The sequence below is a fragment of the Odocoileus virginianus genome, chromosome 31 (assembly GCF_023699985.2).
Source record: "Odocoileus virginianus isolate 20LAN1187 ecotype Illinois chromosome 31, Ovbor_1.2, whole genome shotgun sequence".
NCBI classification, from domain to species: Eukaryota; Metazoa; Chordata; class Mammalia; order Artiodactyla; family Cervidae; genus Odocoileus; species Odocoileus virginianus.
The window spans coordinates 35316889-35332654 of record NC_069704.1 but is presented as its reverse complement, the minus strand read 5'-3'; the positions used below and the strand labels follow the sequence as shown (position 1 = coordinate 35332654).

At 37.1% G+C, this 15766-nt stretch overlaps 1 protein-coding gene across 10 annotated transcripts in view; it reads right to left on the bottom strand.

Moving 5' to 3' along the window:
• UBAP2 (ubiquitin associated protein 2) overlaps positions 1 to 15766 on the bottom strand; it is a 110574-nt gene that overhangs the window by 35860 nt on the left and 58948 nt on the right. For 7 of the 10 annotated variants that reach the window (XM_020872881.2, XM_020872883.2, XM_020872882.2 and 4 more), the window contains 3 exons: positions 10068 to 10122; positions 8135 to 8238; positions 3013 to 3072 (listed from right to left, as the gene is read on the bottom strand). The exons of 1 other annotated variant lie outside the window; for it this stretch is intronic. In XM_020872881.2, the coding sequence (XP_020728540.1) occupies positions 3013 to 3072; positions 8135 to 8238; positions 10068 to 10122 (219 nt within the window). The remainder of the gene's footprint in view (positions 1 to 3012; positions 3073 to 8134; positions 8239 to 10067; positions 10123 to 15766) is intronic. 2 more of the 10 variants (XM_070459606.1, XM_070459609.1) reach the window with 2 other exon arrangements.

Below are 15766 nucleotides of genomic sequence, written 5' to 3'. Positions count from 1 at the left end.
ACAGTTTACACCACAAAGTCAAATAAAGTCTGATTCCAGATGATTCTCCATTGTGTATGGCACAAGATATATCATGTATCTCATTAGCAATATAGTTTACAATCCAAGAAATATAAGGCTCTTAACCTATCTCAAGAAAATCAGTCATGTTTTCAAATGCAGCTTGGCTAAGTACTAAACACACGCACACAAGCCATGTCCCAAGCTGCTTCTGGATAATATCCACGGCCTTAAGAAACTATGGCACAGCAAAACTAATATTAACAAGGAGATCCTTATGATACATTATTTAAAAAAGAACACAATTCAATATAAGGCAGCTCTGCTTTGGGCCCTCATTTCAGGCAGATTATCAGATTTAGAGAAGTGTTTTTTATATTAGCTCCATTGTATCATTTCCTAACAGGTCTCCAGCAAAGCTGAGCATTAGTCTTATTCACACAAAGTCTGTTGCTATACTCCTGATAAGTAGGTACAGAAAATGTGTTCACACAGTTCTTACAGAATAATCATCTATATAAAAAACAATTAAGTACTCTGAAGAAAAGTATATGAATTAAGATATGCTGATATTAGGGCTTAGTGACCCTGTGTCCATTCCCATTATTTTAAAACATATGTACAAACACATACCCAGATAAAACAGTTTTAAAAAGAAACACACCAAGATACTGACTGTAACTACCATCAGGAAGTGGGAGTGTGAATGCTTTCAGTTCCTTCAATAGGAACAAATAGCTGAGCATCTGACCTGAAATGAGGTTTGTGTGTGGGAAGAGGAAGGGCACAACACCCTTGAAAAATAAGGCAAATGAACAGATCTAACTCCCTTGGAATCATGTCAGTAACCTAATAACTAAACTGATGCTGCAAACCTAAGAAAAGAGGCCTTCTCTGTTGAAGACTTTCAACAGGATGTCCCTAATTCCAGACTGATTATGGCAAACAAAAGTAGAATCTATGGATTTATGGAACATGACTTCTTATAAAATATTACCCCAAAAGTGCTATTTTGTGGCTATAAAAAGGGAGATGTTTCAAATATGAACACATGCCCTGGTGTGAGAGAAACCCACACACATCACACCAATACTGTGGATCACGGGGCACGTGCATTACAGGAAAGCACTCCCTACTCTTCTGTCCCTCTCGATTGCATGCACCCTTGTAATAACAGTAAAACTTGATAAAGGAATGTTTTAACATTTGAAATGGTAATCTGGTCCATTGTTTTGGCTAATTTATCTTATCTTTAAATGGTTTCCATAATTTCTCCAGAAATGTCACAAATCAAGTATCAACTTCTGTGTCCCCAAAACTTCTCTTTGAATTAAAATATTTTCATAAACAAAAGCAGAAAGATGTAATAGCTTAAGTGAAAAAATACAAGGTACAATTAGTCCCAAGTGGAAATCAGTACCAGAACTTAGATCTCTAGAGCATGCTTTACATGAAGTTAAAGGGATCCAAGGCAAGCCATCCACCTACACTTCACTATCATCGTGGTTTCTTAAGTACTAACTGGTGCCTTTCTTAAGTACTAACACATAAATCTCCAACCTTCTACTGTATTTCCTTCCAGTACGTGTATATTTTAAAAGTTCACAAAGTGGGCTAGTTTTGAAGCAGCTCAGTACACAGCATTCTCGGTGCCACCTCCATCCCACCTACCCCAGATTCATGCTGTCACATTCATCACAGGAGACAATACTCCAAAGACTGCAAACTCTACAAAACACTGAGACTCAATCTAAGCAGATTTAGGAACACTCTGCCTCAAAAACCATTCCTAAAACTTTCACTTTCAAAGCAACAAAGATTGTTACAGGAAACAATGTATGATGGACTTGTTCTTAGGATCTCCTTCATCATCAGTCATCAACCAAATAAGACTGTGTTAAAAGCCTACACATAAAGCACTGATGCTAGATATCAAACATCTCACTGAAAAGACCATTAAAAATTTAGTGAGTGATGTGAATGATAATTTACATGAATCTGATTAATACACTGGAAAGTTGCAGGACACAAAAGTTAAGGAAAGCTAGAATGCTAACCGAAAGTTTATGGGGGAGATGAACCACAGCAAAAATCCTGAAGGCTGAACAGATAGATATATAATGAAAGGATATTCCAGGACAGAGAAATAATGATGAGAAATTACAAAGAACTGAAATATATTAAAATTAACCTTAAGTTCGGAATATGTCTTTTTTCCCCCCCAAAACAATGTAAGTTGTGGCAAGATGTTTTAAGTGTACAATTCAGTATTAATAATTTAAAACACACAATCTTATATATGATATGTAGAGAGACTGGCCTACCATTTTAGAAGTATTATAAAAATAATTAAAACACAAATGAAGACATGCAGAAGAGGATGAGAAGCTGAGTATATTCAAAAGCAGGCAGAAGACAATGAATGAAGTTGTAGGCAGACATCCAACATGGTAAGGTGTTATGTCTGGCAACAGAGAGGAAGGCCCGTAGCAGCAGACAGGGCCAAGCTATTGCAGTGATCCACCCTAGATACACGGACTGTAAAAACTACGTAATATTAGATGGAGAAGACTACAGAGTCAGGTCCTAATCTTACCACAGAATATTACAATTTTACAAGAAGACCTTATTCCCCATTGTAGACCTACAGAACTTCACCTCAAACTGTGAGAAAACTTCAGTGACATTCATTTATTTTCAGCTTAAAACAATAATCTGAAATGTATGCTTTGCATTCACTTTAACTTGATGTTAGTCCTTTAACAAAAACACATATAAGGCAGACTTACAGGAAAAGAAGCAACAATGATCCAAAGCAACAATGATCCTAAAGGCCAGTGTGAAAAACACTTTCATTATCAAAAGCTGATAGTTATTTTATCAAGAAATTGTAGCAATAGTTTACAAACATTCACCTGATGAATTTTTATTAGCTAGCCTTGATAAAAATGGAAGTTATTTAAAAGAACTGTATAAGAATCTTAACTAAGGAATTTTTTAAAAAATCCATACCTTTGATTCCAAAAGAATTTTTGTTTGGCAGAACTACATTTTGAGCATCTGATGCCAGTTCTGTGGATCAATGTAAAATGTAAGGATTTAACTATCATCAGAAGACAGAAGGAATTCATCAGAAGATAAATTAGTAAATTAAACAACGAAGGGACAGCCTCATCGTTAAGTATATGCTGTGTGTCCAAGGAAAAAGAAACTTCTGCACTCCAGGCTGACAGACTGCTGTGGCCCAACTATGAATCTTACCAGCCAGATAGATTTCAAACATTCAATTTGCATCAATTATGCTTGTTCTCATTTCCATGTTCACCAAGTTTCCTTCCCACTTGTCAAAGAAAACATTACAATCTGTTTAAATGGTACGTTTTTACTATATTTATAAATTTGCATTTTGACTATCCTTCAGTCTTTCTGTTTTGGTCAATCTCGAGACTGACCCTAAGGAATGGATTTGATTACCATCCTGTCAAGTCAGGATTCTGAGCCTATGAAGCTGTGGGCTAGACTTGAACGCTGTTATCAACAAGACAACACCAGTCTGTGAGGTTTCTGGAGAAACAGCCAGAATCCCATCAGATGACAACATCTTTAATTGTATTTTGCACCAAACATATTTTGCCTATCTAAATGTTTCCCAGGAAGGAATCTGCTACTCTAAATGAAAACTAGAGGGATGAGAGGGAAGAAATAAAGACAAAACGAAAAGGAAGAAGAGAAGGAAGAATAAGAAAACAGAAAAATAGAAGTTAATGGATTAATTCAATATTGTTTCAAACATCCAATTTAAAACTCAGTGGAGGTTCTAAGTAAAGCCACTATAAACATCATATGCAGGTCTTAGTATGGATGTGTTTTTCATTTCTTTTCATTTCTTCCCAGGGTTGAGATTTTAAGACTGTATAGCATCTCTGTGTATGCTTTCTCACCAGGAATAAGTTCGAATTACATCATCATCTTCACTAACACTTGGAACTGTCAGTTTTAAAGCTATTTTAGTAGATGAATGGAGGTAGCCTACTAAGCATGCACACACTCACTGTAAATTTATATTTCCCCAATGACCAATGATGATGAGCACATTTTTGTTTGCTTATTGCCATCCATGTGTCTTCCTTTGTGAAGCATCTATTCAAATCTTTTGCTCATTTTTTATTAACTTATTTTGAAATAATTACAGATTCACAAGAATTTATCTTTGCCTCAGTCTCCCCGCTGATTACAGCTCACATAATTCCAGTAAAATTTAATACCAAGACAACTGCCATAGATACAAAACGTGTATACCATTCTATGTCAGTTTTTTACTGTGGCAAAATAGTGTGCACGTGGTAAATACTATTTACCATGCTAACCCTGAAGGACAAGGAAGCCTGGTTCGCTGCACTCCATGGGGTCACAGAGTCAAACACAACTGAGCGACTGAACAACAACCCTTTCTCAAGGGTACAACTCACTGCCACTGAGTGATCACAGTGTGGTACAGCCGTCACCACCATCCATTTCCACAACTGTTTCATTTTCTGTTGTTTTAATTGCTATTTTCATTGGGTTACTTGTTTTCTTCTTAATGACTTCTGAGCATTCTTTATACATTCTGTATACAAGTTCCTTTTCAAGTAGAGGTTTTAAATAAATATTTCTTTCTAAACTATGTCTTGGTCTTCCATTCTATCTGTTTTCTTCTGAAGAATCATGTTTTTCTTTTAGACTCATGCTTATTATGTCCTATCTAAGAAATTTTTCCTTAATCCAATGTGGCTAAGATTTGCCCCACTATTTTCTTTTGAAGTTGTGGTTTTAGCTTTCACATGTATAGCTATTATCCACTTTTGGCTATTTTTTTAATATATAGTGTAATGCATGCTGTATTGACTTGTCTTGGAAACTTTGTCCAAAACCAATTGTATCTGTGGGTTTATTTCTAGATTTGCTATTGTGTAATTGATCTATCTCTATGCTTTTGCCAATTCCACAATCTTGATTACTGTAACTTTAGGGTAATTTCTTGAAATCATGGAGTGTGAGTCTTTGAATGCTATTTGTTTTCAAAATTGTTTGAAAACAGTTCACACCTATACTTTTCTATAAAAATTTCAGAATCAAGTTTAGAATCAAGTAACACAAAAAAATCCTGCTAGGATTTTGAACAAACTTGTATGTTCAAACCTGTATATCAATTTGGGGAGAAATGCAATATCAATAACAATATCAATGATATATCAATAACATATCAATAACATTTATGAGCCTTCCAACTCATAAACACCTCTGAGTATCTCGCCTCCTTTATGGATCATCTTGGATATTTATCTTCATGTTGCATAATTTTTGACATACAAATCTTACACATATTTTGTCAGATTTATACCTAGGGGTTTCATGTTTTTGTATTACTGTAAATGGTTAATTCTTCTGCTCATTAATGTTTCTTCAGACACTCAATTGTCACACTTTGCTGTAAGATTTTATATTTTGTATTTTAATAGATAGAAGTCTTATTTTGCATATCATTAGACTTCACAGGCATTTGACGTTTTTAGAAGCTACTATTTTTCGCATTTTCTCTGTTGATTACAGAAATATTACCTGTTAAATGAACTAGCTACATCATTTAAAGCTTTCTAATTAATTTATCTATACATTATTTTATATCATTGACAGAGATGACAGGTTTTTTCCCTCCCTTTCCAATCCTTTTCTTTTTCATTCTTTATTTCAATGGTTCAGACCTCTGGTACAATGGTGAACAGAAATAATGAGGGCAATCCTCCTGTTTCTCTTCAGTTTTGACTAAAGCTTTTGCCTTTATTCAAAAGAAAAAAAAAAAAAGGTAGGCTCCTTGAATTTGCTGTATGACTCAGGGAACTCAAATTGGGACTCTGTAACAACCCAAAGGGTTGGGATGGGGAGAGAGGTTGAAGGGAGGGGATATATGTGTACTGATGGCTGATTCATGTTGATGTTTGGCAGAAACCAACACAATACTGTAAAGCAATTATCGTTCAATTAAAAATAAATATTTTTTAAAAAGATAAGGCCCTTGATCTTGTTACAAAAGGATATTCTATACACCACTAATTATTGTGAAGTTTGCTCTGACTTTTGAATACACCCTTTTAAGGCACAGGACTGATTAGTTTTCCGTCTATTCACAAGGTGCATAACAATCACAACTACCTATTCCAGAATACTTTCATCACTCCAAAAAACACTCTAGAACCCATTCGTAGCCACTCCCCATTTTTCCCAACATTCCCAGCCATCAGCAACCACCAATCTACCTCTGCTTCTATCTGACTAATCTGGATAATTTTTCTTTCTCACTCATCCATTGAAGAACATTTGGTTTTTATGTGAGCCTGTATCTTCCATTCTCTCTGGTATATATCTAGGAGTAGTTTGATTTTTTAAATGTTAAACTGGAATATCAAGTTTAAAGTTAACATGGCCATGATATATCCTTTCTCTAGTTCACTGAACTGTTTTCCAATATTGTGATTTAAAATTTTTACATTTGTGCTAAAGAATGAGATTAATCTATAATTTCAAATGTTGGAAAGAAATTTATCTTCTGACAATTTTTAATAGCTATGATATTAATTATAATAGATAATAATATCAATATTCCTTTTCTCATTCCTACAACCAATTATGTTTCTTCTGCTTCCCTTGACCAGTCTCATAATAAACTTATCAATTTTACTAGTGTTTTCAAACTACTGACAGGGTAACAGGCAGGAAGGCCAGGAGTCTCCAAACCGAGGAAATAGGCTGAAAGTGTTGGATGTTTTTCTCTCTCCCTTAAGTGGCAGGAAGAAACAAATAATAAGAGTCAGATTTTTTTTCCTCTCTTAAAATTGTGTTGCCATGACAACACCTGGTTCCACCTGAACCTTTTTCTCAAACCTTGAGCTAACCAACGCATTTTTTTATGGAAATGTTTTTCTTAAGCTATGTCAATGAAACTATGTATTTGCTCTGAAATTTGCCTTTCTTCAAAACGGTTCCACCTAAGACTAACTTTTGGCTGATAACAGCTCAACAAACCAGTATTCACATCAACTGTCTTATGGCTGGGGGATGACACACTTTGTGCCGCCCCCTCTCAAAAATGCACATTGTGGGGCAGCGGCCTGGTGAGACGCCATCAGCCTGAGGCGTCTCCATCATCTGATCAGTAACTTCCCAAGAGGCATAAAACACCCAGCTCCAGACTAGCGGGGGGGCACTCTTTCTGCCCCCTTCTGATGTCATGTCAGAAGCTTTCTCTATCTCTTTTATACTTTAATAAAACTTTATTACACAAAAGCTCTGAGCGATCAAGCCTCGTCACTGGCCCCAGATTGAATTCCTCTCCTCCGGAGGCCAAGAATCCCAGTGTCTTTCACAGCTCAACAACCACCTTTCACTTCTATTTTTGTAATTTTTGTTGGTCCTCTCCATAGTATATTTGATTCCGAGTTTTCCACGCTTCTGTGATGGTGCCACTGTCTTTTTTAGATTATTAATGAGCTATGATTTTATATTTGGGATTATAATTCATGAAGTATCAAAGAATGTTTTTATAAATGTAATCATAGCAGTTAATATATAGTATCAAGATATATTATCAGGAACAAATATTCAAAAGATTGCTATTAAAAATAAGCCAATTAACAAGTATTTATCTATGAACTTCAGTAAACAAATAACCCTAAAGTTGTAGGATACAGAAAAACCTGCAAAAGCAAGTGTTATCCTAAACTCACCTATCACCATCAACCTCTTATGCTGGCCATATTTGTGTTCACCACTATGAACGGTGAATACTTTGTTTCGTCTGCCACTAAGAAATTATTCTCTGTATCTCTGACACCAAGATTTGAGTGTGGGTTTGTACTGCCTTACACAGGTTTGTTACAGCATCTTCAGAGTGCAAAAGAGGAAAAAATCCATGTACCTTATCATCAACAAGCTTTGTAAATGAGAAACTTGGGAGCTAAGGACCAGCTAAGAGTAGCCTCAGAGGAAGAATAGCTGCCTGTTTTTCATTTTTCTCCATCAGCACACTTTGATGTCATCTTTGATTGTTAAGAGCTCAAACAATTAAAATACATCTCTGGTGAGGACAGACACTTACCAGTTCCCTCATCTGCACCATTCTGAGCAGCTTCCCAAACTACTGGTTTTGTCCCACACCCATCTATAGATGGAGAATCTGAATAGTCCGCAGGATTAAATGTCCTTGGGTTTGAAATAAAAAATAAAGGCAAATGAAATAACCACAAAATTAACTGTGTATCATCTTCCCTGAAATAAGCCCTGTCCCTCGCAAGAACCACTATCAGAGACTTCATCCTCCTTCTCCTATTTAACCATAAGCCAATTCTTCTGGCTATCAGAATCCAGAGCTTCTAAAAAGCAGAGGCTGACTAGGGACTTCCATATACTCTTGTATGATGCTTCTACTTGCCTAAATTGTCATACTCTGCATCCTAAAGCAGGCATGGAGACCTATAGGAGTTCTAGGCAGGGTAAAGGCTCTAACGAAAAACCCACCCACCCCCTGCCAGCTAAGCCTAGACCTAAACAGGCAACAGGTCTTTTCTTCCCAAATCAGAATCCAAGTTGGCTTTGAACCTTTTACAATAAATGATCCATTTTGTTTAGATGGGTATAAATAAAAAAGAAAATATTTTGCTCAGTGCTTCTTTTTAAATTAAAACCCTAAATACCCATGATTCAGATGCCTGTGCTGTGCTGTGCTGTGCTTAGTCGCTCATGCTCAACTCTACGCGACCCCATGGACTGTAGCCTGCCAGGCTCCTCTGCCCATGGGGATTCTCCAGGCAAGAATATTGGAGTGGGTTGCCATGCACTCCTCCAGGAGATCTTCCCAACTCAGGGATCGAACCCAGGTCTCCCACACTGCAGACAGATTCTTTGCCATCTGAGTCACCAAGAAAGCCCAAGAAAACTGGAGTGGGTAGCCTATCCCTTCTCTAGGGGATCTTTCCAAGCCAGGAATTGAACCGTGGTCTTCTGCATGAGATGCCTAACTAGAACCAAATTAAATAACATCGCTAAAATTTTCACACCTTATAAAAAAATACTTTAGCATTATTGGGGTGTCACTGACATAAAGAATCACAATAGCATTTTTTTTTGAAGTGGAGGACAAAATCTACAAAATCCTTCAAAGCTACGAGGCTGGGCATGTATGTCCAAATGTTCCAGCCAATTTGTTTCCTGTGCTTTCACCCTTCTTTTGTCCACAGGGAGCTCAGGCAGAAAAGAGACGGCAAGAGTCACCATCTGAAGGCAGTGACCCAAAACAGTGCTGCCGGGAAGCTGTGAAACAAAGGACTTTTCCTTTCTTGACTATCATCTACCTATGGTCTCTGTAAGATGCTTAAATACTTTTTATAGTGAGGGGGTGGCAGCTAATGCTTTAGATAACAGCAAAAAGTGAAAGAATAACCAGAAATAATGAATAAATAACTGACTATACCATCTATTTAAAAACAATATATTCATCTTTCAGTATTACAATTCAAGATAAGGATGATTGTTTTTCATAAAAAATTTTTAAAAATTAAAAAAAAAAACATTGCATTTACTTACCATTCAAAGACAACTGCGGATTTACCAACATAATTCTTAAGCAATGGTTTTCAACTGGGGTGGTTGTGCACCTCCCTCCCAGGGAACATTTGGCGGTGTCTGGAGACATTTTTGACTGTCACAACTTGAGGAGGGGTGCTACTGGGATCTAGTAGGGAGAGGCCAGGGATGCTGCTAAACATCCTACAACGTAAAGGGGACCCCACCACCTCAATCAACTACTATCCAATCCAAAACGTCAATAAAGCCAGGACTAAAAATCGCTCTAAGGCTTACTGCAACACAGTGTCATTTGTTCCATTTCATTTCTTTAGTATTTCCTCTTTTTAAACATAGAAAACATCTGACTCACCAGGATGGTTAATCAGGTACAGGATAGAGGAAGGAAAGCCTTAGAGATAACAAAAAGAGAAGGGAGCAAATTCAAAAACAGGATAGCTAAGACTTACCCCATGCCTTGGGTTGAGAATCTTCCTGCCCCTCTCCCTCTGCCACGCCCAAATCCTTTAAAAAAAAAAAAAGTATAAACATAATACTTATGTTCCACACAACTATAACTCTACTAACTTCATCCCTTACACACCTGCCCAAACATTACTGACATTGCTCCTAACAGCACCAACATTCCCAACCAGTACACCCAATCTGCAGGTCCCTGATGACACAAATACCTATTGATCTCAAAGGAGAAAAAAGAATTTAATTCTGCTTGTACAACATTTTTCATATACTGCAGCTTAACATAGGCAGGTTATGCTTTTAAAAATTCTGGATCTTTTTAAACACATCTAGTGTAAACACCATGATATCATAAGCCTCTACTATAAAATGAAATGAGAAACAAAAAGAGGAAACTACTAAGGAAGCTGAAGGTACTATTACATACCATTTTTAATACTAAGATTTTTGATAAATGACCAAGAGGGCAGCAAACAAGAGAGCAAGCAAGTAAGAAGAAATAGTTTTATTCAATGACTCTTCGGTTTTTCTTAATTGAATCCTAAATTGTGTATTAATGACCTAAATCCAAGAGTTAAAACTATACAACCCTTAGAAGAAAATATAGAGCAAAAGCTTCATGACAGTAAATTTTGTAATAATTTCTTAGATATAATCCCAATAATGAAAGGAAAGAGAGGAAAAAATTAGATTTTAAACTGGTGAATCAAAAGACATGAACAGAGTAAACAGGCAACCCAAAGAATATCTGCACATTATACATTTGATAAGGGAGTAACATCACAAATACATAACGAAATTCTACTACTAACAAATAACCAGATTAAAAAATGCACAAGGGGGCTCTTCCCCGGTGGTTCAGTAGTAAAGAATCTGCCTGCCGATGCAGGAGACAAACGTTTGATACCTGATCTGGGAGGATCCCTCATGTCACGGAGCAACTAAGCCTATGTGCCACAACTTTTGAGCCCAAGTGCCACAACTACTCAAGCTTTCGCGCCCTAGAGCCTGTGCTCTGCAACAAGAGAAGCCATTGCAATAAGACCGTGCACGGCAACCAGAGGAGCAGCCCTCACTTGCCGCAACTAGAGAAAAGCACTCTCAGCAACAAAGATCCAGAACAGTCAAAAATAAAGAAAATTATTTAAAAAGACAACAAAAAAGGCGTGGTGGGCAGGGAATGGACTTGAACAGATATTTCTCCAGAGATGATGTAAAAATGGTCGATAAGCACATGAAAATATTGTCACCATCACTAATCATTATGTAAACCCAGCACCAATTACAATGGCTGAGGCAGGGGTGTGGGGGTGGGGAGGAGGCAGAAAATAACAAGTGTTGGCAAGAACACAGAGAAATTAAAGCCTCTGTACACTGTTTGATGGGAATGTACAATAATGTAGCCATTGTGGAAAACAGTATGTTTGGCAATTCCCCTCAAAATTAAAAATAGAATTATATGATCCTTACAGCATAGGGAACTCTTCTCAATATTCTGTAATAACCTAAATGGGAAGAAAATTTGAAAAAGAATAGATATATGAATAACTGACTCACTTTGCTGTATGCCTAAAACTAACACAGCATTGTAAATCAACTGTTGTTGTTTAGCCTCTAAGTGGTATAAGACTCTTTGTGACCCCATGGACCACATACAGACCACCAGGCTCCTCTGTCCAGGGGATTTCCCAGGCAAGAACACTGGAGTGAGTTACCATTTTCTTCTCCAGGGGATCATCCTGACCCAGGGATGGAACCTGTGTCTCCTGCATTGGCAGGCAGGTTCTTTACCAGGAAAGCCACCAGGAAAGCCCAAATCAACTGTGGTCCGATATAGAATTAAAAAAAATTTTTTTAAGGGAGAAAAAAATTATATGATTGCTTCTGGGTGTGTGTGTGTGTGTGTGTGTGTGTGTATTTACAAGATAATTTGAAAGCAGAGTGTTAAAGAGATTTGTACGCCCATGTTCACATTCACAGAAGCCTTACAATAGTCAAAAGGTAGGATCAACCCAGGTGTCCATCAAAGAATGAATAGATATGCAAAATATGATATATACACACAATGTAATATCATTCAAATATAAAAAGGAAGGAAGGCTTCCCTGGTGGCTCAGCAGTAAAGAATCTGACTGCCAATGCAGGAGACACAGGTTCCATCCCTGTTCCAGGGGAATCCCACATACTGCGAAGCAGCTAAGTTTGTGCGCTGTAACTATTGAGCCTGTGCTCTAGAGCCTGGGAGCTGCAACTACTGAAGCCTGCAACTTAGAACCCAGAAGCCCATGCACTGCAACTACAGAGTACTCCCGGCCTGCCGCAACTAGAGAAAGCCCTTGCGGCAACAAAGTCCTAGCCTAGCCAAAAATAAGTAATTCTTTTTCAAAAAAGGAAAGAAATCTTGATAAATGCTACAATATGACTGAAACTTGTGGATATTTTGCTATGTGAAAACAGGCCAGTGACAAAAACAAATATTTCATGATTCCATTTAGTATTAAGAGTACTCAAATTCAGAGAAAAGTTGTTGTCAAAGGATATATTCACCATACTAATACAATTAAATGTATATCTAATCATGTACAGTTAACTTATCCAGTAGTCCAAGGTAAACTATTAAAAAATATGGTCTTGACAAAAATCTACAAGAGACAGGGGAACAGAGGAAAATGTCCTAAAAAGTAGAAAAATTCTAATAATGCCTATTATTAGAAATGTCTATTTTAACATCATCAAAAGGCAAAAGTAAGACTTTACACAGCATACCACAGTCTAGAAGAAGGTCAGAAACTGGAGTGAAAAAAAAAAAAAAGAAAGCTTTCAATGTACAAGTTTGGGCAAGATTACAAGCCAAAATTTAGGAATAAGATAATTTATCCTTAAAGTTAAGGATGATAAGATGGGAGGAGGAAAGACACCATATAAGCTTTAAAAAAAAAAAAAAAAACAAGCAAATCTTAGTATATAATAAAATGGAATATTATTTGGCTATAAAAAGAAATGAAGTACTTAAACATGCTACAAAATTGTGCTGATATGAAGTAGAACATCAATGAACCTTTAAAACATTACACTAGGTCAAAGAAGCCAGTCTGAAAGGGCACATATTACTAGATTCCATTTACACTGCATGTCCAGAACAGACAAATCTATAAAAGCAGAAAGCAGATTACCAGTTGTTTATTGCTGGGATTGGGGTGGTGAGAAAGAAGGAGGAATTGGGAATCAATAGTTTTTATTATGGTGATGGCTGCATAACTGTATTAATGTTGTTGTTCAGTCACTAAGTCCTGTCCAACTCTGCGACCCCATGAACTGCAGCATGCCAGGCTTCCTTCCTGTCCTTCACTATCTCCTGGAGTTTGCAGAGTTTGCGCAAACTCATATCCATTGAGTTGCTGATGCAATCCAATCATCCCATTCTCTGTCACCCCTTCTCCTCCTGCCCTCAATCTCTCCCAACATCAGGATCTTTTCCAATGAGTAGCCTCTTTGCATCAGGTGGTCAAAGTATTGGAGCTTCAGCATCAGTCATTCCAATGAATAATCAGGGCTGATTTCCTTTAGGACTGACTGATTTGGTTTCCTTGCTGTTCAAGGGGCTCTCAAGAGCATTCTCCAGCATAATTTGAAACCATCAGGTCTTTGGCGCTCATCTTTTTTTGCTCCAACTCTCACATTCGTACAGGACTACTGGAAAAACCACAGCTTTGACAACAGTTGACCTTTGTCAGCAAAGTGATGTCTCTGCTTTTTAATACACTGTCTAGACTTGTATAGCTTTTCTTCCAAGGAGCAAGAATCTTTTTATTTCATGGCTGCAGTCACAAGAAAATAAAATCTGCCTCTAACATAATTCTATAAATAAACTAAAACCCACTGAACTATGTAATTTAAATGGGTGAATTGCATAGTATGTAAAAAAATTTTAGGCTACAAGAAACACTGTTACCAGTGAAGAAATCTAAAGAAACAATACAACTGCTCTTGAGAAGTGCACCCATTCAATGGCATACTATGTGACAAAAGGCACCAACAAGTGGTTAAATATTAATAGTGGTAAATTTTTAAAAAATGATTCTAAGACATCATCAAATAATATCTAATCCTTGAGTCAGAAAGCAAAATGTACATGAAAGAAAAGACAGAAATTTGTAAAAGAAAAACATAATCTAAGGACCAAAACTCAAGAAATCCTGCGAGTTCCCTGGAAAAAGTCAGTACCAACTACGTATCTCCATGTCTCCAGACAGCAGCAGTCGCACCCAACGATGAAACAGGAACAACCCAAATATCTTGAGCAGATTTTCAAAAATCAAATCCAGGACTTCCCCAGTGGTTCAGAGGCTAAAGACTCCACACTCCCAATGTAGGGGGCCTGGGTTCCATCCCTGGTCCAGGAATTAGAGCCCACATGCTGCAGCGAAAGATTTGCATGCTGCAACTAAAAGAACCTGCATGCAACAATGAAGATGGAAGGTCCCACATGCTGCAAAGACATACCGCAGCCAAATTAAATAGAAATCTATTTTAAAAAATAAAATTCATAGTCACATACATTTTAACAAGCTAACAAAACTGTTCCTTCCTTTTCACCTGGTTAGTAATGCTACCAGCAATACTGTTTTTGGTGTGTATACATTTCCCTTTATCGTGACCTGGTACAAATACCTGTTTTCATCTAACAGCTCAGAAGAAAGACCTGGGTTCATAAAATAAAGAAAAACAAGATTAAAGTAGATAACCATAAAGAATAAATAAATGTTATGATAATGCTAAACCTTTACTCATAGAGGTCTCTCTAGTGACTTGAATAACTGCTCAAGTCTTTAATTGTTTAGTATTATGTATTACAGTGAGAACCAGAGTAGAAAAGTTGCTCACTTCCCTTGAAAAAAGCCAAAACACAGAAGACACCTAATCATCTTTACTAGAAGAAACAAATCCAAATAACAGATACTCCCCCAGGGCCAAACATGTGCAACCTAAAGAAAAATAAGTAGAAAGCAATCCCGCTCTCATCCCCAGGAGACTGTAAGCAGGGCTTTGATAACAGGCAAATCTGCCAGAAACTGTGTGCACCTGAACTTATCACTGCACATTCTAGGTCATGATCTTTAAGATCCTAAAGATGTTAAAGTTTAAAAAGTTAGTTCTAAAGTTTTTTGTACTGGCAAAAGTTCCCAGATTTTCAGAGCTGGTTCAATGATAAAGATGGCTACTGTGTTGACAATGAGCTGCCCACCTGCCCAGAGACCAGTTTAGCCCAACAGGGCATCTCAGGGGATTGTTTCACACAGAGACTTAGGACTCAGGCAAGTTGTCCCTGGTTCAGGCTTCATCTACAGAAAACTAGGAATATATCTTTCCCAACTGTAAAGTAGGATAAATGAGTCAAATGACAACAGCAAATGCCCCAGGAATTCAAAGAGGAAGAAAGCTTATTTAGAGTCTATCCTCATGTCTCATATATTAGCTATTCTTTAGCAAAAAAGTCCAATTATAAATGTGCCACAATAATTATTTCAAGAAAGAATTAATGGATTCTAATACCAGTGAAGGAAAGTCTGATGGGAAAAGGGTCATTTACAGTCTCAGAGCACTCTCCTGAAAAAAATATGTATTAATTACAAAGAAGGAAGGAGTAACTTTACAAAGGAGAAACTTGGCAGAAACAGCGTACCAGGTC